The 27,518-nt window shown below is 40.5% G+C and overlaps 1 protein-coding gene across 1 annotated transcript in view; it reads right to left on the bottom strand.

Annotated features, from left to right (window-relative positions):
* LOC132401347 (dynein axonemal heavy chain 8-like) overlaps window positions 1-27,518 on the bottom strand; it is a 674,688-nt gene that overhangs the window by 294,042 nt on the left and 353,128 nt on the right. Inside the window, exons 47-52 of the mRNA XM_059983476.1 lie at window positions 26,757-26,918; window positions 25,018-25,264; window positions 23,479-23,720; window positions 14,295-14,435; window positions 10,322-10,550; window positions 6,365-6,507 (exon numbers count right to left, since the gene is read on the bottom strand). Of these exons, the coding sequence (XP_059839459.1) occupies window positions 6,365-6,507; window positions 10,322-10,550; window positions 14,295-14,435; window positions 23,479-23,720; window positions 25,018-25,264; window positions 26,757-26,918 (1,164 nt within the window). The remainder of the gene's footprint in view (window positions 1-6,364; window positions 6,508-10,321; window positions 10,551-14,294; window positions 14,436-23,478; window positions 23,721-25,017; window positions 25,265-26,756; window positions 26,919-27,518) is intronic.

The following is a 27,518-nucleotide window of genomic DNA, read 5'->3' as shown; positions in this document are numbered from 1 at the left end:
ATGTGTCTATGCTTAACGCAAGTTAAGATGCATTGTTTTAAACTTGCTGACAGGAATATATAAATGTATTTACTAAATAGTTTTCATTTGATAAACCATGGAGGAAAAAGGTGAGGGTACTTTAAGAAAAATATAAGTTAAATAAAACATGCATTATAGAAGGTGAGAAGGAAATAAAAATCAAAACTAATGGTCATATAACCTAAAACTTGTTGTCTGTACTTCCTGTGCTTGGAGGGGTGGCCATCTAACAGCAGAATGTATCAGATTCTTCAGTTACGTATCTTACTCTGGTACTTTGTATTACAGACTGATATGGGTGGCCAGATCTTGTATGTGTGAAGTCTGCATGTGGTCTGCTAAGAACTGCTTTCTACAATGCCAAACTCTCTCAGGTTCATTTTCTGCATTGTCTTGCTCTGTATGTTCCTCAACATCCAAGGCACTTTAGCTTTGGGAGCATTGCTTTTATTTAGCAAGTCCCACATGACTAATTAAGGAAGAAATAGACCACAGGACTCAAAGTTATAGTCATAGAAAAAAAAGTACAGCCAGAAACACTCCCTTTGGCCCATCCAGTTCAAACCACAACTATTTAAACTGCCTACTCCCACCAACTTGCACTCGGATCATAGTCCTCCATACTTCTGCCATTCACGTACAAAGTTCTACAGCATATTACAGGCCCTTCAGCACACGTTATGCCGACCATGTAACCTACTCTAAAAACTGTCAAGAATTTCCCTATCGCATTTAACTATCCGAACTTCTCGTAAATGTTGTAATCAAGCTTGCACGCACCATTTATACTGCCAGGTCGTTCCACACTCTCACAACCATCTGAATGAACAAATTTCACCTCATGTTCCCCTTAAACTTTTCACCCTTAACCCATGACCTCTAGTTGTAGTCCCACCCAACCTCATTAGAAAATCCGAGGAAATCTGCAGATGCTGGAAATTCAAACAACACACACAAAATGCTTGTGGAACACAGCAGGCCAGGCAGCATCTAAAGGGAGAAGTACTGTCAATGTTTCGGGCCGAGACCCTTCGTCAGGACTCGGTCCGAAATGTCAACAGCACTTCTCCCTATAGATGCTGCCTGGCCTGCTGTGTTCCACCAGCATTTTGTGAGTGTTCTCATTAGAAGATGCCTGCTTCCATTTACCCTATCTATATCCCTTATAATTTTTGTATACCTCTATCAATTCTCCTCTCAATCTTTTACGTTCCAAGGAATAAAGTCCTAATCTATTCAATCTTTCCTTATAACTCAGGTGCTCCAGACCTGGCAACATCCTTGTAAATTTTCTTGTATTCTTTCAATCTTATTTATATCTTTCCTGTAGGTAGGTGACCTAAACTGCACACAGTACTCCAAATTAGGCCTCACTGATATCTTAGACGTCTTCAACATAACATCCCATGTCCTGTACTCAATAACACACACAAAATGCTGGTGGAATACAGCAGGCCAGGCAGCATCTATAAGGAGAAGCACTGTCGACGTTTCAGGCCGAGACCCTTCGTCAGGACTACCTTCATCAAATGGGTATCTAAACTAATCTCTTCTGTTGCACAATATCCACATCCTCCTCTTTCCTCACAGTCATGTGCCTTTCTAAACGTCTCTTAGAAGTGCCAATGTATCGGCCTCCATCACCACCTCAGACAGTGCATTCCAGGCACCAACCACTCTCTGCATATAAAAATTGCCCCTCACATCTTCTTCGAAATTACCCCCTCTCACCTTAAATGCATGCCCTCATTTCAATCCTGGGGAAAGGATACTGCCTGTCTACTCCAGCTATGCCTCTCATTATCTTCTAAACTATAACCAGATCTCCCATCAGTCTCTGCAACTCCAGAGAAAACAGCCCAAGTTTGCTCATCCTCTAGTGACAGCACATGCCCTCTGTATTTTATGTGTGTACATAATAAAAAACTTCAGTTCCCAGTGGGCAATGTGGATGGTTCACCTGGAACTGGCATGACATTGGGATGTGGTCCGCACATGCTTGTGTTGAACTGAGGTCAGAGTGGGAGTGTCCCGAGTAAAGATGTATTTGTTTTTAAACACACTAAGTTTGTCTTTTATCAGGAACAAACATAACACCCTCTAATCCAGGCAGCATCCTGGAAAGCCTTTTCTGCACTCTCCCCAAAATCTCGACATCCTTCATATAACGGGGCAACCAGAACTGTATGCAATACTTCAAATGTGGCCTAACCAGAGTTTTATAAAGTTGCAACATAACTTCCTGGCTTTTGAACAACACACAAAATGCTGGTAGAACACAGCAGGCCAGGCAACATCTATAAGGAGAAGCACTGTCGACGTTTCGGGCCGAGACCCTTCATCAGGACTAACCGAAAGGAAAGTTACTAAGAAATTTGAAAGTTTAGGGGGGAGGGGGAAATGCGAAATGATAGGAGAAGACAGGAGGGGGTGGGATGAAGCTAAGAGCTGGAAAGGTGATTGGCGAAAGTGATACAGAGCTGGAGAAAGAAAAGGTTCATGGGATGGGTGGCCTTGGGAGAAAGAAAGGGGGGGGTGGAAGCACCAGAGGGAGATGGAGAAGAGGCAGAGTGATGGGCAGAGACCCGACGCAGACTGGGAGACCGTTTTGCTGAACACCTACGCCCTGTCCGCCAGAGAAAGCAGGATCTCCCAGTGGTCACACATTTTAATTCCACGTCCAATTTCCATTCTGATATGTCTATCCATGGCCTCCTCTACTGTCAAGATGAAGCCACACTCAGGTTGGAGGAATAATACCTCATATACCGGTTGGGTAGCCTCCAACCTGATGGCATGAACATTGACTTCTTTAAATTCCGTTAATGCCCCCCCTTTCTTACCCCATCCCTGACATATTTAATTGTTTGCCTGTTCTCCATCTCCCTCTGGTGCTCCCCCTCTCCCGCTTTCTTTCTCCTGAGGCCTCCCATCCCATGATCTTTTCCCTTCTCCAGCTCTGTATCACTTTCGCCAATCACCTTTCCAGCTCTTAGCTTCATTCCACCCCTCCGGTCTTCTCCTATCATTTCGCATTTCCCCCTCCCCCCACTACTTTCAAATCTCTTACTATCTTTCCTTTCAGTTAGTCCTGACGAAGGGTCTCGGCCCGAAACGTCGACTGTGCTTCTCCTTATAGATGCTGCCTGGCCTGCTGTGTTCCACCAGTATTTTGTATGTGTTGTTTGGATTTCCAGCATCTACAGATTTCCTAAAGATTCCTCAGATTTTTGTTCCTGGCTTTTGAACTCAATTCCTCGACTAATAAAGGCAAGCATGCCTATCACCCTATCATCTGCGTAGCCACTTTCAGGGAGCTATGAACTTGGACCCCAAGGCCCCTCTGCTCATCAGCACTGTTAAGGGCCTTTCCCTTAACAGTATTCTGCCTCTTCACATTTGACCTACCAAGGTGCAAACCTTCACATTTGGACTGGTTAAACTCCATCTGCTATTTCTCAGCCCATATCTGCAACTGATCTTTTTTCTGATGTATCCTTTGCCAGTCGTTTATGCTATCTATAACATCACCAATCTTTGTATGATCTGTAAACTTGCTAACCCACCCACCTGCATTTTCAGCCAGGTCATTTATATAAACCACAAACAGCAGAAGTCCCAGTACAGATTCCTGTGGAACACCACTTATCAGAGATCTTCAAGCTAGAATACATCCCTTTGACCACTAGCCTGTCTTCTATGGGCAAGCTAGCTCTGAAGCTAAGTGGCCAATTCACCATGGAACCCATGCACCTTAATCTTTTAATGCCTCCCATGAGGAACCTTGTCAAATGCCTTACTAAAATCCATGTAGACAACATCTACAGTTCTACATTGTCAATCACCCTCATCACCTCTGCAAAAAACTCAATCAAGTTAGTAATATACAACTTGCTCTGCAAAAAGACATGCTGGCTTTCCCTAATTAGGTCATGGTTTCAAAATATTCTTAAAACCTATCCCAGAGTTCGCTCCCGTAACTTCCTACACTGACATGAGACTCTCTGATCTATCATTTCCAGGATTATCCCTGGTTCCCTTCTTGAATAATGGAACAACATTAGCTACTCACCAGTCCTCTGAAACCTCTCCTGTGGCTAGAGTGGACAAAGATATTGGTCAAGCCCCAGCAATCTCTTCTCTTGCCTCTCTCAATAACCTGAGGTAATCCCATCAGCCCCAGGGAATTATCCTCCAAATACTCTATAACAGACCCAAGATTGCCTTCTCCTTTACCTCAAAATGCCCACATCTCAATACACTCCACATCCTTCTCCACGATAAATACTAAGATAAAGTACTCATTAAGTACCTCACTCGCATCCGTTGCCTCCAAGCAAATGTTCCCTCTTGTCTTTCGAGTGTTCCTACTCTCACCCTCATTATCCTCTTGCTCTTGATGCATGTATAGAATGCCTTGAGATTCTCTTTAATCCTATTTGCCAAGGACTTTCCATGGCCCCTTCTGGCTTTTCTAATTCTCTTCTTGAGCTTTTTCTCTGTCTTCTTTATAATCCTTAAGGGTTCTGTTTGATTTTAGTTTCCTAAGCTTTATATACTTCTCCTTTTCTTTCTTGACTAAATTCAATAATTCTTCAAACATGCAACGTTCTCTTACCTTGCCATACCCATCCTGATCTCTGTGCAGTTGGTTTTTAAACACCCTCCACATGTCAGATATGGACTTGCCCAAAATCAGCTGCTCCCAATTAACTCTCCCTAGCTTCTGCCTAATGCTGTCATAATTATCCATTCCACTGTATCTATCACTTTGCTCCTGTCTGTTTTAACTGGCCCTGACATCTACCTTCCTCTCCTTCTCTCCACTTGCTGACCTGGTGCTCTGGTTCACCCCCTGCCAAACTAGTTTAAATGGTAAAATACAATTCACTCCGAGTATTTGGGGAAGGCAAACATGGCAAAGTTCTTTTATTTTATTTTATATCCCTCAGGCAATAGAGGTATGTCATTAACTGTGATAGCACCATAGCACAGAAATTGATCCGTTAGCCTACCAAGTCCAGAATGAACACAAAGCAAAGCTTTTTTTGACAGACAGACAGACATACTTTATTGATCCTGAGGGAAATTGGGTTTCATTACAGCTACACCAACCAAGAATAGTGTAGAAATATAGCAATATAAAACCATAAATAAATAAATAATAATAAGTTAATCGTGCCAAGTGGAAATAAGTCCAGGACCAGCCTATTGGCTCAGGGTGTCTGACGCTCCAAGGGAGGAGTTGTAAAGTTTGATGGCCACAGGCAGGAATGACTTCCTATGCCGCTCAGTGTTACATCTCGGTGGAATGAGTCTCTGGCTGAATGTACTCCTGTGCCTAACCAGTACATCATGGAGTGGATGGGAGTCATTGTCCAAAATGGCATGCAACTTGGACAGCATCCTCCTTTCAGACACCACCGTCAGAGAGTCCAGTTCCACCCCCACAACATCACCGGCCTTACAAATGAGTTTGTTAAGTCTGTTGGTGTCTGCTGCCCTCAGCCTGCTGCCCCAGAACACAACAGCAAACATGATAGCACTGGCCACCACAGACTCATAAAACATCCTCAGCATTGTCCAGCAGATGTTAAAGGACCTCAGTCTCCTCAGGAAATAGAGACAGCTCTGACCCTTCTTGTACGCAGCCTCAGTGTTCTTTGACCAGTCCAGTTTATTGTCAATTCGTATCCCCAGGTATTTGTAATCCTCCACCATGTCCACACTGACCCCTTGGATGGAAACAGGGGTCCAATGTAGTGTGATGCCTGCCTTAGCCCTCCACAGGTCCAACACCAGCTCCTTAGTCTTTTTCACATTAAGCTGCAGATGATTCTGCTCGCACCATGTGACAAAGTTTTCCACCGTAGCCCTGTACTCAGCGTCATCCCTTTGCTGATGTATCCAACTATGGCAGAGTCATCAGAAAACTTCTGAAAACTTTTACACTAATCCCATGTTATTCTCCCCAAACTTCATGAACTATTACATCTATACTGCTCCCCAGATTACATCCATTCTCTCCACTGGTGGAGTTTTTTGCAGCTAATTAACCACCCACCCCCCGCGCACGCACACACGCACACACACTCTTACACACTTGTCTCTGGAAGTTGGGAGGAAACTCATGTAGTTACTCAGACAGCACTACAGGTCAGGATTGAACCTGTAAACTGTGAAGCAACAGCTCCACCAGCCTCATTCTAACTCCTAATATGCACATTAACCATGAAAATCAGTGAGAATTCTACACAAGCAAGCTAACAGCACAGTGCCAGACCTTCCCTGGGCATTTCTTACAGCCATGAAATTACAAAAATCTTCTTTATCATGCACTCACCTTATATTGCTTTGCTATGGTATTGACAAGGAAGTTAGTCCTGATATTGTCAACATTTGGTACTAGAATTGAATTATAGTCTGGCTCTCTATCAGCCGGGTAAAGATACTCTTGAACCCATATTTTCCAGTTTTCCCATTCACCTGAAGCAAAAAACAAAAAAGGCAAACAACTTTTCAACAAGAGAGTTAAGCAGAGGTTCAGCCCTAAAGCTAAATTATCTTAGGCGTCTAGTAAGATATTTCTCAAACTGTCCCTGGATTTATTGTTTTATAAAAATATATTATGGAGAGCATTCTGACTGGTTGCATCACAGTCTGTTTAGGAGCCTCCAATGTGCAGGATCACAAGAGGCTGTAAGGGGCCGTGGAGTCAGCCATCTCCATTACGGGGAACATCACTCCTTCCTATTGAAGACATCTTCAAGAGGCAGTGCCTCAAGAAGAAAACATCATAAAAAACCCTCACTATCTAAGACATACATCCTTCACCGTACAGATTGAGCACCTCTTATCTGAGGCTTGGGACTGGAAGTGTTTTGGATTTTGGATTTTTTCCAGAGTTTGGAATAAACAATGAGATAGCTTGGGATCGCCAGCTCAGAATTTACGTGCTATTGGTAAATATTCTTTGTCTTACACTTATGCATCGCATATACAGCCATTCAGCGTGTTTGATTTTCATCAGTGATGATCCTGGCAAACTCATCAGTGAATTTCTCTGCTGCTTTATGATCTGCAGGCACTTTATGGTAATGTAGTGTGATGCTATTACAGCCAGGGTTTTCCAGAGTTGAGAGCTCAATTCTGTAAGGAGTCTCTGTACGTTCTCCCCGTAGAATGCATGAGTTTTCCCAGGTGCTCCAGTTTCCTCCCACAGTGCAAAGACATACTAAGTAGGTTAATTGGTCATTGTGGCATAATTCAGTTAGGTTGTGGGGTTATCGGAGTAGTGTGTCTCAAAGGACCAGAAGGGCCAACTCCTTGCTGTATTGCTAAATAAAATAAACAAACCTTTAAAACTTTAATGCCATGTCTTTTCTTAATTTTCTGCAACCAGCCTGCTGAAGATTCACAATTACTTTCAATTTCCAGTTTGTTGTTGTGATAGATCTTTGCTTGTTTCATGATCAGCATACCGTTAAGCGGCATACTTTCACTCTGACGCTTATGAATCCACTCTTTCAATACACAATCAAGATCTTCACTTTTTGCTTTAACACAGTGTTTTCCTATTTTTTTTAACTGCTGTTCACTATCTATGAGGTGTCACTTCTCAGAACTGTCAATGGTGTATAGAGACCTGCACATACCTGGGATCCTTCCCAATGCCTTGTGGAATTTTCCACTTTGCATTTGGAATTTTCAATAAGAGGTTCTCAACCTGTACTACCACTAGGGAGGGGTACAGTGGACTGAAGACCCACACTCAGCACTTTAGGAACAGCTTCTTCCCCTCCACCCTCAGACTGATGAACAGTCCATGAATTCAAGAACACTATTTTGTTATTCATCTTCTTCACGATTTGTTTATTTTTGTAACTGATAGGAACTTTTGTCTTGCATTGTTTCAAAACAAAAAAAAAATTCACAGCATATATGTTTGATAATATACCCGACTGATTCTGATTTTGGTTCTGTATTCTGATTCTGTAATATGTATAATCTTCTTGTCTTATAATGTTGTAACGCTTGACATTTGTTTAGTGCCCAAACAATTCAATAAACATGGAATTGATGCACACAAAGTACTGCAGGAACTCAGCAGGCCATTTAGCATCTATGGAGAGGAATAGACAGTCGATATTTTGGGCCAAGGCTCTTCATCAGATTTCACACTGGAATTGACAATATAGGTTAATGGAGAATCCACAATAAAGACAGATTTAGAACTTTTATGCTTATAGATAAGATAGTAAACATAATCCAATCTATAAAATAATCAGTGTGGAAGAAAGGACTTAGATAGTATCAGATAGAATTTAGGCATGGTTCTGTTTACTTAATCATGAGAACTATATTTTTGCTCTTTAGAAGTTATAGAGGCAAGTAATAATGCAATGGTCACTTCATTAAGCACACCTGCTCATTAATGCTATTATCGAATCAGCCAGTCATGTGGCAGCAACTCAATGCATAAAAGTGTGTGGATATGGTCGAGAAATTTACTTGTTATTCAGACCAATCATCAGAATGGGGAAGAAATGTGATCTAAGTGACTTTCACCTTAGAATGATTGCTGGTGCTGGGCATTTCGGGACAAGACCCTTCATCAAGACTGGAAAGGATGGGGAGAAGTCAGAGTGAGAAAGTGGAGGTAGGGGAGGAAGAAGTATATGATGGCAGGTGATAGGTGAAAGCAGGAGAGGGGGAGGCGGTGAAGAAAAGATCTGGGAAATTGATTGGTGAAAGAGGTAAAAGCCTGGAGAGGGGCAAATCTGACAGGAGAGGACAGAAGACCATGGAAGAAACGGAAGGGGCAGGAGCACCAGTGGGAGGTGATGGGCAGGTAAGGATAAGGTGAGAGAGGGAAACAGGAATGGGGAATTGTTAAGGAGAAGGTGATGGGAGCAGTTACTGTAAGTTCAAGAAATTGATGTTCATGCCATCAGGTTGGAGGCTACCCAGATGGAATATAATGTACTGTTTCTTTAACTTGAGTGTGGCATCATCACACAGGAGGTCATGGACTGACATGTTGGAATGGGAATGGGAAGTAGAATTGAAATGGGCAGCCACTGGGAGGTCCCACTGGCAGACGGAGCGAAGATGCTCAGCTCCATTCTACATTGGGTCTCACTGATATATAACAGGCCACACTGGTAGCACTGGATACAGTAGAAAACTCCTTCAGAATTGCAGGTAAAGCATTGCCTCACCTGGAAGGACTGTTTAGGGCTCTGAATGGTAGTGAGGGAGGAGATGTAGGGGTAGGTGTAGAATTTGTTCCACTTGCAGTACCAGGAACAAGTGGACAAGGGCGTCACATAGAGAGCGAACCCTGGTGAAAGCAGTAAGTGTGGGGAGGGAATTATGTGTTTGGTGGTGGGATCATGTTGGAGATGGCAGAAGTTATGGAGAATTATGTGCTGAATGTAGAGGCTAGTGGGGTGGTAGGTGAGGACAAATAGAACCCTATCCCTGGTACAGCGGTGGGACAACGGGGTGAGGGCAGATGACCATGAAATGGAAGAGATGCGTGTGAGGACAGCATTGATGATGGAGGAAGGGAAACCCTTTTCTTTGAAGGAAGAAGACACTTTAGTAGTTCTGGAATAAAAAGCCTCATCCTTGGGGTAGATGCGGCAGAGATGGAGGAACTGAGAGAAGGGGATGGCATTTTTATAAGTGACAGGGTAGGAAGAGGTACAGTCAGATAGCTGTGAGAGACAGTTGGTTTATAAACTATATCAGTAGATAGACAATCACAGAGTTGGAGGCAGAGAGATCAAGAAAGGCAAGGGTGATGTCAGAAATGGACCAAGTAAATATGAGAGCAGTGTGGAAGTTGGAGGCAAAGTTGGAGGAGTTCTTGAAGTGGATGGGCTACAGCAGGAACACCGTGAACATACATTCAGTGACCACTTCATTAGATACACAGGAGATTGCTAATAAAATGGCCACTGAGTGTAGGTAGTTGTCAGGTAAATTTCTGATATTCCAAAGGAAATTGATATTGCTCTAACCAATATCTTTTAGTAATAGTACATTGAATGTATAGGATGTACAGCACAGAAACACACCATAATGTATCTTACGTTCAGCATTATTGTGTGTAAATCTGAATACTCCTACTTAACACCACATTAGTACCTTCACCGCAAGGTCTGCAGTTGTTCAAAACAAATTAGCTACCACCTTTGCAAACGTAATTGAAGTGGGTATTAAAAGACACCCTTGTTAATGAGCCTGCAAAATAATAAAAAATGTATACAGAATATAATTTAATTTTTCTTACCTTTCTGATTAACAAGATACTCAAATATGGTTTCATTAGCATCTGCAGGAATAATAGGCAAGTCAAGTTTGCTGTTATGGCTTCGTAAAAACTTCTCAAGTTTAATTCTGCTTTCGCCTTCCAGTAGGGCACCAACACTCCACATAAGTCCAAATACAAAGATACGCTCCAGATGTACTTCAGTAATAGTCACTCCAGAATCCAGCAAACCATCTAGAAGGGTAATTGACTAGAGGAAGGGAGAATGATGAATTATGAATGAATTCTCATTTAAACATCGCCTGTCTCTTATAATGAAATATTTGTACTGTTAAAGATATCTTAGAAGTATGTTGACTTCCTTCTAAAGCACAGCACAAGCATAAGGGTTACATTGTTCAAAAAAATTAAGAACAAGGATTCACAACATGGAATATTTCTAGCTACACCGGTCAGGACAAAGTAGTCACTGAAATGCAGCTCCATATTTGGACCAAAGTAAATGTGAGATCTGAAGTTGTTCAAATTCCAAGATAAGAATCAGTGAGTAGTTTATTGCTGGTTGAGTCCATTGTAAAAATGACAACTGTGAATATTGTGCTTTAGGAAATTAATTTTTCTGTAAAAGGACATGCCAAGACAATTTTCTATTTTGATGAATAGGTGCTCCCCATGCAGGAATTCAGACTTCTCATTTGATCCAACTTGAGCTGTCATGGGACAGGAATTCACAAGATTCACTGCAAATGATGCAATTTTTTCAGAGAGGTGTTGAAAGCATCTTTTTTTTTCTTTTCCTCTATTCACCTGGCAATATCTTCATGTGATAGAACTGGAAATAAGACCTCTGCCACAGAAAGATATTACGAGATGGAAAGCAGAAAAATATTCAAAAATGTGCTCACAGACGTCTTGAATAAACATAATATCCTCACTAACTCCTGGGAGTCTTTGACTAATGAAAACTCAAAATGAAAAAGGAGCATTCAGGGTGACACTGCGAACCCTGAGTCCATGCACCGGGAGCAGTCCTGCATGAGTGGCAAAGGAGTGCAGCACCTTAGATGCTCCCTATCTTCCTACTCCAACAGGCTTCTTTGGCCTCATCTCTGCAAGAGTCTGCAGTTCCCCCACTGACCTCATTGGCATCTTCATGTCCCACAAAACCAAAGTGGAACGACTTATAAATTTTAAGGAGTCACTTAAGGAAAAAATAATACTGCAAGAGCTATTCAATTGCTTCTGGAACATTGGTTTGATACATCACACTCTAACTGTAAAAGTGGGAAACAGAAAGCCAGAACAGATAGTAGAGTGGTCAAGGAGGAAGATGCTAAGCCTATATACAAGGTCAGAAATCAAAAGGTTGAGCATGATGGGGCTAATGTTCTCAGCTGCATATATTTCAATGCAAGGAGTTATTTTAGGAAAAGCAGATGAGCTTAAGGTATGGATCAACAAGTAGAATTATGAAATTGTAGCCATTAGTGAGGCTTCTTTGTAGGAGGGGCCGGACTGGCAGCTCAATATTCCAGGGTTCCGTTGTTTTAGATGTGACAGAGTGGCAGGGATTAAGAGGGAGGGTGGCATTACTAGGCAGGGAAAATGTCACGGCAGTACTCAGTCATAACAGACTTCAGAGCTCATCTAGTAAGGATTTATAGATAGAACTGAGGAATAAGAATGGCATGACCACATTAATGGGATTAAATTATAGACCACCCAACAATCCACAGGATTTAGAGCAGCAAGTTTGTAAAGATCACAGACTGTTGCAAGAAACTTAAGATTGTGATAATAGGTGACTTTAACTCTCCACATATTGATTGAGAGACGCATATTGTAAAGTGGATGGATGGGAAGGAGTTTGTCAAATGTGTTCATGTAAGTTTTCTTAACCAGTAAATTGAGGTCCCAGATCCCAACTAGAAAGAGTGTAATACTAGATCTCCTATTAGTAAGTGAGACAGGGCAGGTGACTGAAGTTTGTGTACGGGAACATTTTGCATCTAGCAAACATAATGCCATTAATTTCAAGGTAATTATGAAAAACAGTAAGCCTGGTCTTTGGGTTGAGATTCTAAATTGGAGAAAGACCAATTTTGATGGTATCAGAAAAGATCTAACAAGTGTGAGAGTACAATGTCGGTATGTTCCTGTCAGAATAAAGGGCAAGGATAGCAGGTTTATGGAACTTCTGTATTGAAGAGATATCGAGGCTTTGGTTAAGAAAAAGGAGGAGGAAATGCATAGCAGGCATAGGCAGGTAGGAACAAATGAGATACTTGAGGAGTATAAGAAATGCAAGAGAACAATTAAGGATGAAATCAGGAGGGCGAAAAGAAGACATGAGGTTGCTCTAGCAGACAAAGTGAAGGAGAACAAGGTTAAATCAGGGGATTGCTGGGCGGCGTGGCTCAGAGGGCCAGAAGGGCCCATTCCACGTTTGTATCTCAATAAAGAATTCTAAGGCTTTCTACAGATATATCAAACAAAATTATATCAAGGGACAAAACTGGTCCTCTAGAAGATCAGAGTGGTAATCTGTGCATGGAGGCAAAAGAAATGGGGGAGATCTTCAATAAATATGTTGCATCTTTAATTATTCAGGAGATGGACACAATCTTTAGATGTGAGGCAATGCAGCAACAAAGTCATGGACTCCATACAGATTACAGAGCACCAAGTGCTTGCTACCTTGAGGCAAATGAGGGTGGATAAATTCACAGGGCCTGAAAAGGTGTTGCCTCAGATCCTGTGGGAGTCTAGAGCAGAAACTGCAGGGGCCCTAGCAGAGATATTTAAATCATCCTTAGCCATGGGTGAGTTGCCGGAGGATTGGAGGATAACTAATGTTATTCCGGTGTTTAAGGAAGTCTTTAAGAAGAAGACATAATATTAAAGGCCAGTGAGCCTGACATAAGTAGTGGGAAAATTACTGGAAGGTATGCTAAGGTGCCAGATATATTTGGATAGACAGGAACTGATTAGGAATGGTCACATTGGGAAGTAGTGTCGAACCAATCTCATAGATTTTGTTGAGGAAATTACCAGGAAAGTTGATGAAGGAAAGGTAGTAGACATTATTGGCATGGACTTTAGATTTTTCCACTAAGGTTGAGTGAGACTAGAACTGGAGGTCATGGATTCAAGGTAAAAGGTTTAAGGGGAACATGAGGGAAACTTTTTCACTCAGAGGGGTGGTGAGTGTGAAATGAACTGCCAGGAGAAATGGTGGATTTGAGTTCAATTTTCAACACAAAAGAAATGCTGATAGGTACATGGATGGGAGGGGTATAGAAGGCTATGGTCCATGGAATTAGGCAAATAAATAGTTTGGCAGGACTAGATGGGCCAAAGGGTCTGTTTCTGTGCTTTAGTGCCCTTTGACTTTTCTATGACTCTATGCATAGAGTCTCTAACTTAGTGGCCGTAGGAATGCCTAATTCAGTTCTAATAACACAGAGTGTCTCAGCTTTGAATTATTCTCAGTCTATCTTATTTAACCAGTGATGATGCAACAAAATGGAAGGGAAGATATCCTTAGGTGTGTAGACCTGTACAGAGGCCAATCCTTTCAATATTGCCATGGATAGAAGTAACAAATGCAAAAACTTGTACTTGTATAGAACCTTTGAAAGTAGACAATTTAGCCCCTCAAGCCAGTTTCATATTTGACAAGGTCATGGCTGATCTTCTATCTCAGCAACATTTTCCAGCACTAACCTTTCACACTCCCTAACTGTTCCCATTCACTCATTGACCAGATATCTTTGTTTACAGGTTCTCCCCTGGTTTTGCTCTATCTGAGATTATCCTCTCCTCAGCTTCCCTGCAACTTAACATGCTTCATTTGTCTTCTACCCAATTCTAATGAAGGGTCTTCAGCCTGTAATTTGACTGTATTACACTGCAAACAGATGAAGCCATGACTTGATTAATTATGAAAATATATCTAAATTTTAAAAAATGGCATTTTAGTCAGTGTTCCAACCTGCATTATGTAGTTACACTCCAACAGCTCCATCACTGGATAAAGGTTTAATTTCATGTACACATAACTATCTTCAAAGGCTTTGTTATACAAGGCCTGTAGAATCTCAGCTTCATGAGGGGGATGTTTCTTCAACCAAGCCTGTAAGCCAAAACAGAATTTTCTGAATAATGAAAAAGATGGGTAATTCAAGTCTCAGTATCTAAAGTAAAAAGTAGTGAAGCACAGACAGTTATCAATTAATTTGTCAATAATAGTTAACGTTAACAAGAATTAATCCAAGACAATTATTGGACAGATCTGCTGCTGCTCCGCGAGTACTGATTTTTTTTTTTGGCCTTAACCACACTGTTTATGTTTTGTGACATGGAAGACAATTTTCAACTAGAGTCTCAGTTCCCAGCGATTTGTAGCCAGCTGTAGTGACAGAAATTGTGGAATTTCAGAAATATACTCATCACTCATCACCAGGAAAGCCCAGCAGAAATTGTTTCTCCTACACGAGCTTTGGAAACTTAACTTCTCAGGGCATAGCCTGATGATTTTTTACTCAGCCATCATTGACAGTGTTGTGACCACCTCCATCAGCAATTGTTTTCCCACCACCTCCTCCCTCACCAAGTCCAGGTTGCAATGAGTGGTCCACTCAGCAGAGAAGATCATTGGCTGTCAACTATTGATATTAACAGATCTGTTTATTGCACGAGTGAAGAAGAGCTTAAAAAATTACAGTTGACTCCACCCACCCTAGCGGTCACCTAGTCACCAAATTTATAGAGACATACATGCTAAAAGTCCATCACTACATACTACATGGACTACATACCATCTATGAAACTTGTTTCCTGTAGCTATTTAGCTTCTCAACAAAACTCACTCATGTGTCATACCTGAACTATCCCTGCACAACATGTCCCTGTTAAATGGTCTGTCCTGCTCTCCCTGTTCCATTGATAATTACTTAATCTGTTCAGATGTGCACATTTATTTAAGTTTGATTATTGTTTTTTGCTGTGTGACCACTCTGCTAATTGTTGACTGTTCATGACTATTTGCACTATTTTCTTGTAAACCATTGGTTGCTATTTTGTTGTCTGTTATGGCACTGCCCAGTGTTTTATGCTTGGCACCGAACCACAATCAATTTTGGTATTTTTCACATATAGGAAATAAAGTGATTCTGATCCTGATACATGTTTTAACAGTTATTATTGCTGTCACACTGGCTGTCAAAGCTATCAATTCCAAAGATATTCACAAACATTTCAGATTAAGTGTGGATCTGTTCAAAAGCAAAAATGATGCTTCTTTTTAAGTCAAAGGTACAAACCCAATTTCCAGAAAAGTTGGGATATTTTCCAAAGTGCAATAGAAACAAAAATCTGTGATATGTTAATTCATGTGAACCTTTATTTAACTGACAAAAGTACAAAGAAAAGATTTTCAATAGTTTTACTGACCAACTTAATTGTATTTTGTAAATACACACAAATTTAGAATTTGATGGCTGCAACACACTCAACAAAAGTTGGGACAGAGTTAAAATAAGATTGAAAAGTGCACAGAATATTCAAGTAACACCGGTTTGGAAGACTCCACATTAAGCAGGCTAATTGGTAGCAGGTGAGGTATCATGACTGGGTATAAAAGTAGCGTCCATCAAAGGCTCAGTCTTTGCAAGCAAGGATGGGTTGTGGCTCACCCCTTTGTGCCAAAATTTGTGAGAGAATTGTTAGTCAGTTCCAAAGGAACATTTCTCAATGCAAGATTGCAGAGAATTTAGGTCTTTCAACATCTGCAGTACATAATATTGTGAAAAGATTCAGAGAATTCAGAGACATCTCAGTGCGTAAAGGGCAAGGTTGGAAACCACTGTTGAATGCGTGTGATCTTTGAGCCCTCAGGTGGCACTGCCTAAGGAACTGTTATGCTACTGTGACAATTATAGCCACCTGGGCTTGGGAGTACTTCAGAAAACCACTGTCACTTAACACAGTCCGTCGCTGCATCCTGAAATGCAACTTGAAACTGTATTACGCAAGGAGGAAGCCATACATCAACTCTATGCAGAAACGCCGGTGAGTTCTCTGGGCCTGAGCTCATCTCCGATGGACCAAAAGACTGTGGAACCATGTGCTGTGGTCAGATGGGTCCACATTTCAGCTAGTTTTCGGAAAAAATGGGCATCGAGTTCTCCGTGCCAAAGATGAAAATGACCATCCTGATTGTTATCAGCAAAAGGTGCAAAAGCCAGCATCTGTGATGGTATGGGGGCGCATCAGTGCCCATGGCATGGGTGAGTTGCATGTATGTGAAGGTACCATTGACTCTGAGGCGTATATTAGGATTTTAGAGAGACATATGTTGCCATCAAGGCGCTGTCACTTCCCGGGACGTCCATGCTTATTTTAGCAGGATAATGCCAAACCACATTCTGCACGGGCTACAACAGCGTGGCTTTGTAGACACAGAGTGCATGTGCTTGACTGGCCTACTGCCAGTCCAGATCTACCTCCTATTGAAAATGTATGGCACATCATGAAGAGGAGAACCAGACAACGGAGACCACGGACTGTTGAGCAACTTAAGTCTTATATCAAGCAAGAATGGACAAAATTTCCAATTGCAAATCTACTACAATTAGTATCCTCAGTTCCAAAACGATTAAAAAGTGTTATTAAAAGGAAAGGTGATGTAACACAATGGTAAACATGCCTCTGTCCCAACTTTTGTTGAGTGTGTTGCAGCCATCAAATTCTAAATTTGTGTATATTTACAAAATACAATTAAGCTGGTCAGTAAAACTATTGAAAATCTTTTCTTTGTACTTTTGTCAGTTCAATAAAGGTTCACGTGAATTAACATATCACAGATTTTTGTTTTTATTGCATTTTGGAAAATATCCCAACTTTTCTGGAAATGGGGTTTGTAGAAGACTGAAAAAGCATACACACTTATTTATCTTAAACTGTTAAAAAAAAGTCCCACTTAATTTTCTCTTAACAGCCAATTTCTCCCATTTGTTTGAGAGGGTTAACTGTATTTTAACTTAGTTTAACTTGCTTTGTGCTTAGTCAGTAGATCACTCTGCAGCGACCTGCCAAATTGAATTTTGTCCCCAGCCTAAGATTGAATTCCATGATCAGCGCAGGGGCATGCACCCAGCAACATAAACACTGAGTGGAATATTGCACTAGCTTTCTCCATAAGTCTGTCTCTGTCTCAGCTCCCAATATTAGAACCATAGAACATTACAGCACAGAAACAGGCCTTTTGGCCCTTCTTGACTGAACTGAACCATTTTTCTGCCTAGTCCCACTGACCTGCACCTGGCCATATCCCTCCAAACCCCTCTCATCCATATACTTGTCCAAGTTCTTCTTAAATGTCAAAAGTGAGCTCGCATTCACTTCATCTGGCAGCTCATTCCACACTCCCACCACTCTCTGCATGAAGAACCCCCCCCCCATGTTCCCTTTAAACTTTTCCCCCTTCACCCTTAACCCATGACCTCTGGTTTTTTTGTCCCTTAGCCTCAGTGGAAAAAGCCTGCTTGCATTCACTCTATCTATACCCATCATAATTTTATACACCTCTATTAAATCACCCCTCATTCTCCTACGCTCCAGGGAATAAAGTCCTAACCTATTCAACCTTTCTCTGCAACTCAGTTTCTCAAGTCCCAGCAACATCCTTGTAAACCTTCTCTGCACTCTTTCAACCTTATTAATATCCTTCCTGTAATTAGGTGACCAAAACTGCACACAATACTCCAAATTTGGTCTCACCAATGTCTTATACAACCTCACCATTACATTCCAACTCTTATACTCAATACTTTGATTTATAAAGGACAATGTACCAAAAGCTCTCTTTACGACCCTATCTACTTGTGCCGCCACTTTTAGGGAATTATGTATCTGTACTCCCAGATCCCTCTGTTCTACTGCACTCCTCAGTGTCCTACCATTTACCTTGTATGTTCTACCTTGCTTTGACCTTCCAAAGTGCAATACCTCACACTTGTCCGCATTAAACTCCATCTGCCATTTTTCTGCTCATTCCTCCAACTGGTCCAAATCCCTCTGCAAGCTTTGAAAACCTTCCTCACTGTCCACTACACCTCCAATCTTTGTATCATCAGCAAATTTGCTGATCCAATTTGCCACTTTATCATCCAGATCATTGATATAGAAAACAAATAACAATGGACCCAGCACTGATCCCTGTGGCACACCACTAGTCACAGGCCTCCACTCAGAGTAGCAATCCTCCACTACCACTCTCTGACTTCTCCCATTGAGCCAATGTCTAATCCAATTTACTACCTCTCCATGTATACCTAGCAACTGAATCTTCCTAACTAACCTCCCATGCAGGACCTTGTCAAAGGCCTTACTGAAGTCCATGTGTACAATATCCACTGCCTTCCCTTCATCCACTTTCCTAGTAACTTCCTTGAAAAACTCTAATAGATTGGTTAAACATGACTTACCACGCACAAAGCTATGCTGACTTTTTCTAATAAGTCCCTGTCTATCCAAATACTTATAGATTCTATCTCTTAGTATTCCTTCCAATAATTTACCTACTACCAATGTCAAACTTACCGGCCTATAATTTCCCGGCTTACTTTTTGAGCCTTTTTTAAACAATGGAACTACATGAGCTATCCTCCCATCCTCCGGCACCTGACCCATGGATATTGACATTTTAAATATTTCTGCCAGGGCCCCTGCAATTTCTCCTTTAAGATCCGAGGGAATACCCTGTAAGGTCCTGGGTATTTATCTACTCTGATTTGCCTCAACTCAGCAAGCACCTCCTCCTCTTTAATCTGTATAAGTTCCATGACCTCCCTACCTGTTTGCCTTGTTTCCATTGACTCCATTCCAGTTTCCTTAGTAAATACAGATGCAAAAAACCCATTTAATATCTCTCCCTTTTCTTTTGGTTCCATACATAGCTGACCACTCCGATCTTCAAGAGGACCAATTTTATCCCTCACTATCCTTTTGCTCTTCACATACCCGTAGAAGCTCTTAGGATTATCCTTCACCCTGACTGCCAAAGCAACCTCATGTCTTCTTTTACTCCTCCTGATTTCTTTCTTAAGTATTTTCTTACTCTTTTTATACTCCTCAAGCATCTTATTTCCTCCCTGTTACCTATACATGTTATACATCTCTCTCTTCTTCTTTATCAGAGTTCCAATATCCCTTGAGAACCAAGGTTCCTTATTCTTATTCATTTTGCCTTTAATCCTGACAGGAACATACAAACTCTGTACTCTCAACATTTCTCCTTTGAAAGCCTCCCACTTACCAACGACATCCTTGCCAGAGAACAACCTGTCCCAATCCACGCTTTTTAGATCCTTTCTCATTTCTTCAAATGTGGCCTTTCCCCAGTTTAGAACTTCAACCCGAGGACCAGATCTATCTTTATCCATGGTCAAGTTGAAACTAATGACATTATGATTGCTGGAACCAAAGTGTTCCCCTACACACACTTCTGTCACCTGCCTTAACTCATTTCCTAATAGGAGATCTAATATTGCATCCTCCCTAGTTGGTACATCTATATATTGATTTAGAAAACCTTCCTGAACACATTTTACAGACCCTAACCCATCTAGACCTTTAACAGTATGTGAGTCCCAATCAATGTATGGAAAATTAAAATCCCCTACAATCACAACTTTCTGTCTCCTGCAGTTGTCTGTTATCTCTCTGCAGATTTGCTCCTCCAAATCTTGCTATTGCATGGTCTATAATACAACCCTATTAATATGGTCATACCTTTCCTGTTTCTCAGCTCCACCTATACGGCCTCAGTAGACAAGGCCTCTAATCTGTCCTGCCGAAGCACTGCTGTAATATTTTCCCCGACTAGCAAAACCACCCCCCACCCTTCATCCCTCTGCCTCTATCACGTCTGAAACATCAGAACCCTGGAACATTGAGCTGCCAGTCCTGCCCCTCCTGTAGCCAAGTTTCACTAATGGCTACAATGTCATAATTCCATGTGTCAATCCACACCCTCAGCTCATCTGCCTTTCCCACAATACTCCTCGCATTGAAGTATACACACCTCAGAAGATTATTACCACCACACACAACCTTACTATTTGTGACTTTGCATATACTACTAACATCTTTTATTTTTACCCCCGTTCCACTATCTACTCTGACACTCTGGTTCCTTTCCCCCTGCAAATCTAGTTTAAATCCTCCCCAATAACACTAGCAAACCTCCCTGCAAGTATATTGGTCCCCTTGTAGTTGAGGTGTAACCCGTCTCTCTTGTACAGGTCCCACCTGCCCCAGAAGAGGTCCCAATGATCTAAAAATCTGAAACCCTGCCCTCTACACCAGTTTCTCAGCCACGTGTTCATCTGCCAGAGCATCCTACTCTTACCCTCACTAGCTATTCATAAAGATTTCCATTAAAGATGAAATAGAGTCTTCAATTTTCTTGATGATAGTATGAGATCCATAATTTAAGCAAATCAGTAGGATGGACCATAACAAAAGAATGATATTAACAGTCTTACATTGCTGCCTAGATATTATCCCATTGCAAAACCAATATGATTTCATGAAAAGGAAGATAATTCTTGTAAGTTGCATAATAAGAAGGCTTAGAAACCAAGTGGATATAGTACCAGTAAGCTTTCAGAACAGTATTGTTGAGAAACTACACAAAAGTTTATTACCCACAATAAAGCCTCCTGGGATTTTGGGTAATATATTAACATGGATAGACGACTGAATAATAATCAGAAACTTGCAATACAATTTGCAATACGGCACAATTAGCTCAGAAGTTAAGCAGTGAAGAAGGAGCAAAAAAGTTGTTAAGAAATTGAGATAGTTTATGTAAATAAGCAAAGAAGTCCTTGGCTACATCCACACTAGACTGGATAATTTTGAAAATGCCAGTTTCATGTAAAAACGATAGGCATCCACACTATGCATTTTTAAAAATATCTTTATCCACATTGAAATGGAGATTTCGGTGAATCTCCTCTTACTGCACCTGCACAGGACACATTTACCAAAAAGAAGTGTCATGCTTGGTGTCGAATCTCACTGTAAAAGTGCACGTTTGTGTAGTTACAGACTAGAAAAACTTATAACGATGGACAGCTGTTGGCTTTCGTGCAGGAGAACTTAAAAGTTAAAATAAAATGAATACTGGAGCGTATGGAGGCAACTAACAGAGAGTTCATCGACAGATTGATCCAGCTGATGACGAACATTGAAAAACTGACTAAATCTGTTGCATTAATAAAGCACCTTGTTAAATGTATAAAACATGTCTGCATCAGTGTTATCTTGTATTTCCATACAATGTTACATTAGGCTGTTACACATTTATTGTCAGAGAAGTACTTTCATAAATAGGTAAACTACCTTCATACAAGCAAGGACAGAAAACGGCAAAGTGAGTATACTTATTTATTCAGTAAGTTATGGGTCAAAGTATTTGGTGAGTACATTTCTAACTCTTCTGGCGTCAGTTTCATTGCTGTCTGTTTTGAAATAGTTAGGTTGCGTTCAAGAAAACAATGAAATAGCGCGCTGTCGTCTGACAGCGTTTTCAGATTTCTCCGGTTACCTCGTCCACACTGATCCGTCCAATCCGGCGTTTTCAAAAATACACACTTTGGAGAGCGTTTCTGAAAAGCTCTGGGGGACGAAAATGCCATTTTAGTGTGGACGAAGGGTAAAAACGAAGAGAAAAAATCTTTGGTTACGGATTTATCTGTTGTAGTGTGGACGTAGCCTCAGGTGGAAATGTGACATTATTCACTTTGAACAGAACAATGGAAAATAGAGACAGTGGATTCCAGTTAATTTGGCCTTCGATTAATCAGGGCAGCTGCTTATTTGGGTCAACTCTTAAGGAACAAAAACTAATCAAGAAAATAGCCAGGTTTCACTTTGTTTATTTGAGACACTATGCCACTTAATTGGAACAAGGGTCTGTTGCCGAACAATTGCTAACTAACGTCAATTGCATGCACTTGTGTGGCTGTTAGACACTACACGTGCTTAGAGCAAACAATTTTTAAATAGCATCAGTTGCGTGTGTTTGTGTTCTAATAGCAGTGATTTTTTTCACTGACAGTTGGTGGAATAAGCATTAAGACAATTCAGAACAGTTTCACTCACTGCAATTTCAAGTATTCAGTCTTGGAGATGCCAGAAATGGGCGGGAATTAAAATAACGATTTCACTGCTTCAACAAGTTAGGAGCTATGAAGAATTTTAAGGTATTGACAATCATCTTGAATGTTATAATGAAGATCAAGATTTGGAGGATGCAATCATCAAAAGCATTGTATGCAGGCAGTACGCTATCTGCATTAAGTGACTGTGCTGCTTTTGTCCATTATCAATCAATAGAAAATGGCAACGTACACTGGATGAATTCTTCCATCGATAACTATTAGGAACTAATACAGTTATAGTACTGTAAAAGTATTGGTATTGTTCTTATTTGTTTTGTATTTCATTTAAATGCATTTTTTTTACTTTGTTAAACAGTAGTTTGTCTTTATTCTACCATTTTAAACAGTTCCATGAAACCAGCTAATTGGGGCAGCCACTTAATTCAGCCAAAATGTACCGGTCCCAATGTGTCCCAATCAACTGGAGTCCATTGTTTATTAGAAAATTATAGACTCATCTTATTATAAATCAACTCTGCATCTTCATCCAAGTCTTTGCTTATCAAGAATGTATCTAATTCTGCCTTAAAATTGTCAATCGAGTCCGCATTAACAGACCCTTGAAAAAGAAAGTTCCATTAGATTCATGATGAAAGTCACCTCATTTCACTTTAATTGGGCATATCCTTGTTACTAAAAAATTTCTAGTTTTAGATTCCCCCACATGAGTAAACATCCTCTTCATGTCCACCCTGAGTCCTCAAGATCCTAGACACTTCAATCAAGTTATCTTTAACTCTTAAGTTCAGGTGGATACAAACCTCCACGACAGATCTAAAACTGCAATAACGAGAATTATACCACTATGAAGAAATAGTTCAGCAATGGACTGGAAATTAAAGTTGATATAGGAAGGTAAACAGATAATTTAAACACATTCCTTAAGTGTCATAGATATTCATTGAACTTCAAAAGCACAGTCTTTATATATGTTGAGACCACTACCTTTAAAATTGGCTTCCAACTGAGAGCAGAAGAGCTAATGTAGACCATCCCCATCCTGGACACTGTGGCTGGAGATGCATTCTCAATGTTGTGTACTTCAAACAGCAATTTGCAAGAAGGAGCCATTGGAATACGGTCACCATTAGCCAATGTTAAGGTCTTATTGTCATCGAGTACAGAATTTAAATTTTCTATCCAAATAGCATCCACTGGGCCATCCAGAATGATCCAGATATTCTCACCTAGGAACCATATTTTAAACACCACAAAAGGATGTAAAAAAGATTGGCATTATTAATCTGTAAAGTTGGCATTTATTAGGCTTTTAGAAGATTTCAGTATAAAAAGCCATATTCACATTGAAATACAATGACTTCGCAGAGGATTTAGTTTATAGTTAATGTTTGGTGAAGCTTAAAATTTGGTGAGAATTAACTACATCACTGTAATTACAGTCACTGAGAAAATAAAATTCAGTTGTTAAGTAAACTAAGAATACGGGAACTTATTATCATACTTCTGCAAACTGTGATTTTAACTAATTTACCAGATAAATTTGTCCCTTCTAATACTCTCCACATTCGTAGATGAGTACAGTTCCAACAGTACAACTACATTATTCTAAAGCAAAAATGTCGTAGGAGCCAGACTGTCCAACAGACACACTATCTGTGGTAAGTGCTTTGTTGGAAAGTATACTATTAGTTAGATGGAAAAACATAGTTATATATGCTCTGAAGTGTTCAAGTTCACATCACGACTACTTGAATAGTCAAATTCTCCACTTTTCCTGTCTTATGTCATGCTATTTCAATAAAAGTATTTAAATGTAGCATTTAGATCATTCAAAATTTTGAAGTGAAATATGAATGAATTATCACATAGGACTGTGAGGAGATGCTCAGATAGCTTCCTGGTCCAATAATAGTCCCGCAAGTTAACCTACTAAACTAGAAGATAGAGTTTTAGCCCTTTGAAATAAACACATAACTTTCAGTCCCATCTGGGACGTAAAGTAATTAAATTAATATGTAATTTTAGAGTTGTTCAGAATAAAATGAGAACTACTACATTATTATAGACCCATGTAGATCAATAATGTATTTTTCCAGTCTGGTGTATATGTGACTCCAGACCCACCAATGTTGTTGACTCTCCAGTGGTCCCTTAGCTCAGGGGTAAGTAGTGGTAGTCGATAATTGGAGGGATTGTCAGTACCATCCACAATCTGTGGTTAATAATTTTATATAGAACACTGTTATGATATTCTATTGATCTAAGTACATTTTGCTGGTGAAAAAAATCTCATCTATGCATAATTTATCCCTATGATATTAAATTAAAATTTGTAGTATGTTGCTAAAGTAATCATTCACAAGACTGGGCCAGATTTTCCCCATCACTCCAAGGCCAGTAACTTTGCAGAATAGATTACTTGTCCATTTATAACTGCCCAACTTGCAATAAATCAAAAATTATCTATCATTCTATTTTCATTAAAATGCAAAACATTTGACTGAGTTTCAAGACTGCAGTAACCTTTTTTTGCTTTGATAGATTTCCTCCAAAGAGTTGAGAAGATTCCATCAGTCCAGTCATTTGTTGAAGTATCCAATCGGCCAAACATCTGTGGAGCAGTAATAGCCTTAGGATTCATGCGCATCTCTCGGTGAGGGGCTCCACACTCAGTCATTGCCTGCATTAAGATGCGAATTACGCAAGTCTTTCCAGAACCACTGGGACCCAGTGTCATCAGTCCATGACGAACTCTGGCTGTTTCAAACAGCTGAAAATAAATGGAGCAATTAATTGTTTATAAAACAGTGGAAAGACTAGTGAAAAGGGCTTTTCTTCCTGACAAGGAAACTACTGACAGGTTATCATATAACTTGGTTGACATCTGTTACCAAAAAAAAATTAAGAGGATCTACCACAAACTACATTTCAGATTACAATCTTAGTAAAAATTGTACTGAGATGTAAAGTGATTAAAAGAGGAGATTAAGCTGCAAGAGTTTAAAGGAGCTATCAGGTAAATTCCAGCAAAGTTTCAAACAAAAGTTTATGGAGGAAAAGGATGGAAGGGCAGGCAGAAATGGGATGTGGGCATGAATTTTCATGTCTAGAAGTAACACTGGTATGGATGAGAATTTCAGTGGCGTCTCTGCAGAGGCAGGAGTCGGTGTTACAGAAATTAAAATAATAGGTCTGTGTTGGCACGGACACGTGATCTAAAGTTTATTTGTTGATTGAAAACTGCATTAAGTGAGAATTACCATTTCCTAAATGCTCTCCCCTTTAATACTTGATTGAGAAACTCTTCCTAAATACAAACATCTCCTCTTTATACAGTATTTTAGTTTAATGTTTTTCCAATTCCCAGCCAAAGCAAATCAGACAGAGAATTGGGCTTCATATTTTTAAGAATTTAGCAATAACCTCCCTCCAGTACCACTCACACTTGGTGATTAATGTTCTTCCTGTAGGATAGCCAATTCAAATCACTGTATTTTACTGATGACAGGTAAATAAATAAAATTTCATTATTTTTGAAGTCTATTATATGCTCATGGTTCCAAGGTTGTCAAGCCAAGGAGTGGCAGTGGGGACAAGCTCCCACTACCTAAAAGTGCTCCTCACAGCATGCACCTCAAATAACCTCTGACAACCAAGTCCAACTCCTGGCCTTCTCATGTGGCTTAGCCTCGAAGCTGGGCGGAACTGTTTCTACTGACAGGAGAAGGGGCAAAGGTGGGTCCTGGCGCCTTAAAACCAGTGCTTTGGGTAGATGGAGCTCATCAGCCTGGGAAGACAGTCCATCTAAAAGAGGGAAAACTCTGATTTCAAACCTCCGTTGCCTTGCGCCATACCCACTCATGGGAAAGGCTTCAGGAGTAAACCCTGAGGAGAAATCTGGAGCTGGAATCCCTCAGGCACTCCGATGTTGTCTTCAACCTTGATCCGGCAACTCCTGTGACGACACTGGTGCCAAGCTGTATCGGCCCTTGCCTTCTCTCGGACAACATTGGTGGCGTGGAGAGGGGAGATTTGCTGCTTCGGCAACTGCCTGTCTTCCATACAACCTTGCCCAGGCCTGCACTCTGGAAAGCACACTCCAGAGTGAAGCAAGACTTTCCAGGCACAGGTCCGTGGTCTCGCGAGACTAACGGATGCCGTCATCATCAACATGCTCGTGTATCATTTTCACTCAGATATTTTAAATTAAATCAGACAGCAAAATTAACGTTAAATCAACAATTTCTCCTAGAAGTATTTACCTGGACAAGTTTGAGATTCCACGGTGGGTGATTAACTAATCCTGCAATTTCCACTTGATTAGAAACAGCTGCCTGCAGTTCCACATAGGTGCTGCTATCCAATTGTATACCCGGGAACAGGTCATTGATCAAGCTCAGGAAAAGAGGTTCATCTTCATCCACCTGTGAATTAAATAGAATCAAATTCTAACATCCATTATCATGCTGAATAACCTAGAAATAGTACGATCCAGGTTGGTTTTGGTAATAGTTTGATCAAATTACATTGATACCTCCTTTTGCTTACATAGATATGGAATATGTTGAACTTAACTTCGGAAATGGAAAGTTAACTACTTAATATAACGGAACTTAGGTTAAAAATCAGAACTATAAAAGAGAAAATAGACGGTTTAATCAGATCAGATGTATCATCTCAATAAATAAGAGGTACATTTACTACTGAATGATATATAAACAAATCTAGAGATATCATGTAGTTGGTATGAAAACAGAAGAGAAGCAGAAACCAATGAAAGCAAAAAAAGCAAAAGGGACAAAACTTGCTAAGAGAGCAGAGCTTCTTCAAGGTGGACATTCAAGAGAAATCTGGATATACCACATCAACAAAGAATCAGAGTTCATGCTTTAGGCACATGCCTCTCACAAAAACAGGACAAAATGTATTGACCTGAAACATTAACTCTGATTAGCTCTCCACAGATGTTGCCTGACCTGCTTAGTATCACCAGCATTTACTATTTTGGTTCAGAACTCCAGCAC

This window comes from Hypanus sabinus, chromosome 10 (genome assembly GCF_030144855.1).
Source record: "Hypanus sabinus isolate sHypSab1 chromosome 10, sHypSab1.hap1, whole genome shotgun sequence".
Lineage (NCBI taxonomy): Eukaryota > Metazoa > Chordata > Chondrichthyes > Myliobatiformes > Dasyatidae > Hypanus > Hypanus sabinus.
Note: the sequence above shows the minus strand (reverse complement) of the source record. Positions and strands in the feature narration are given on the sequence as shown.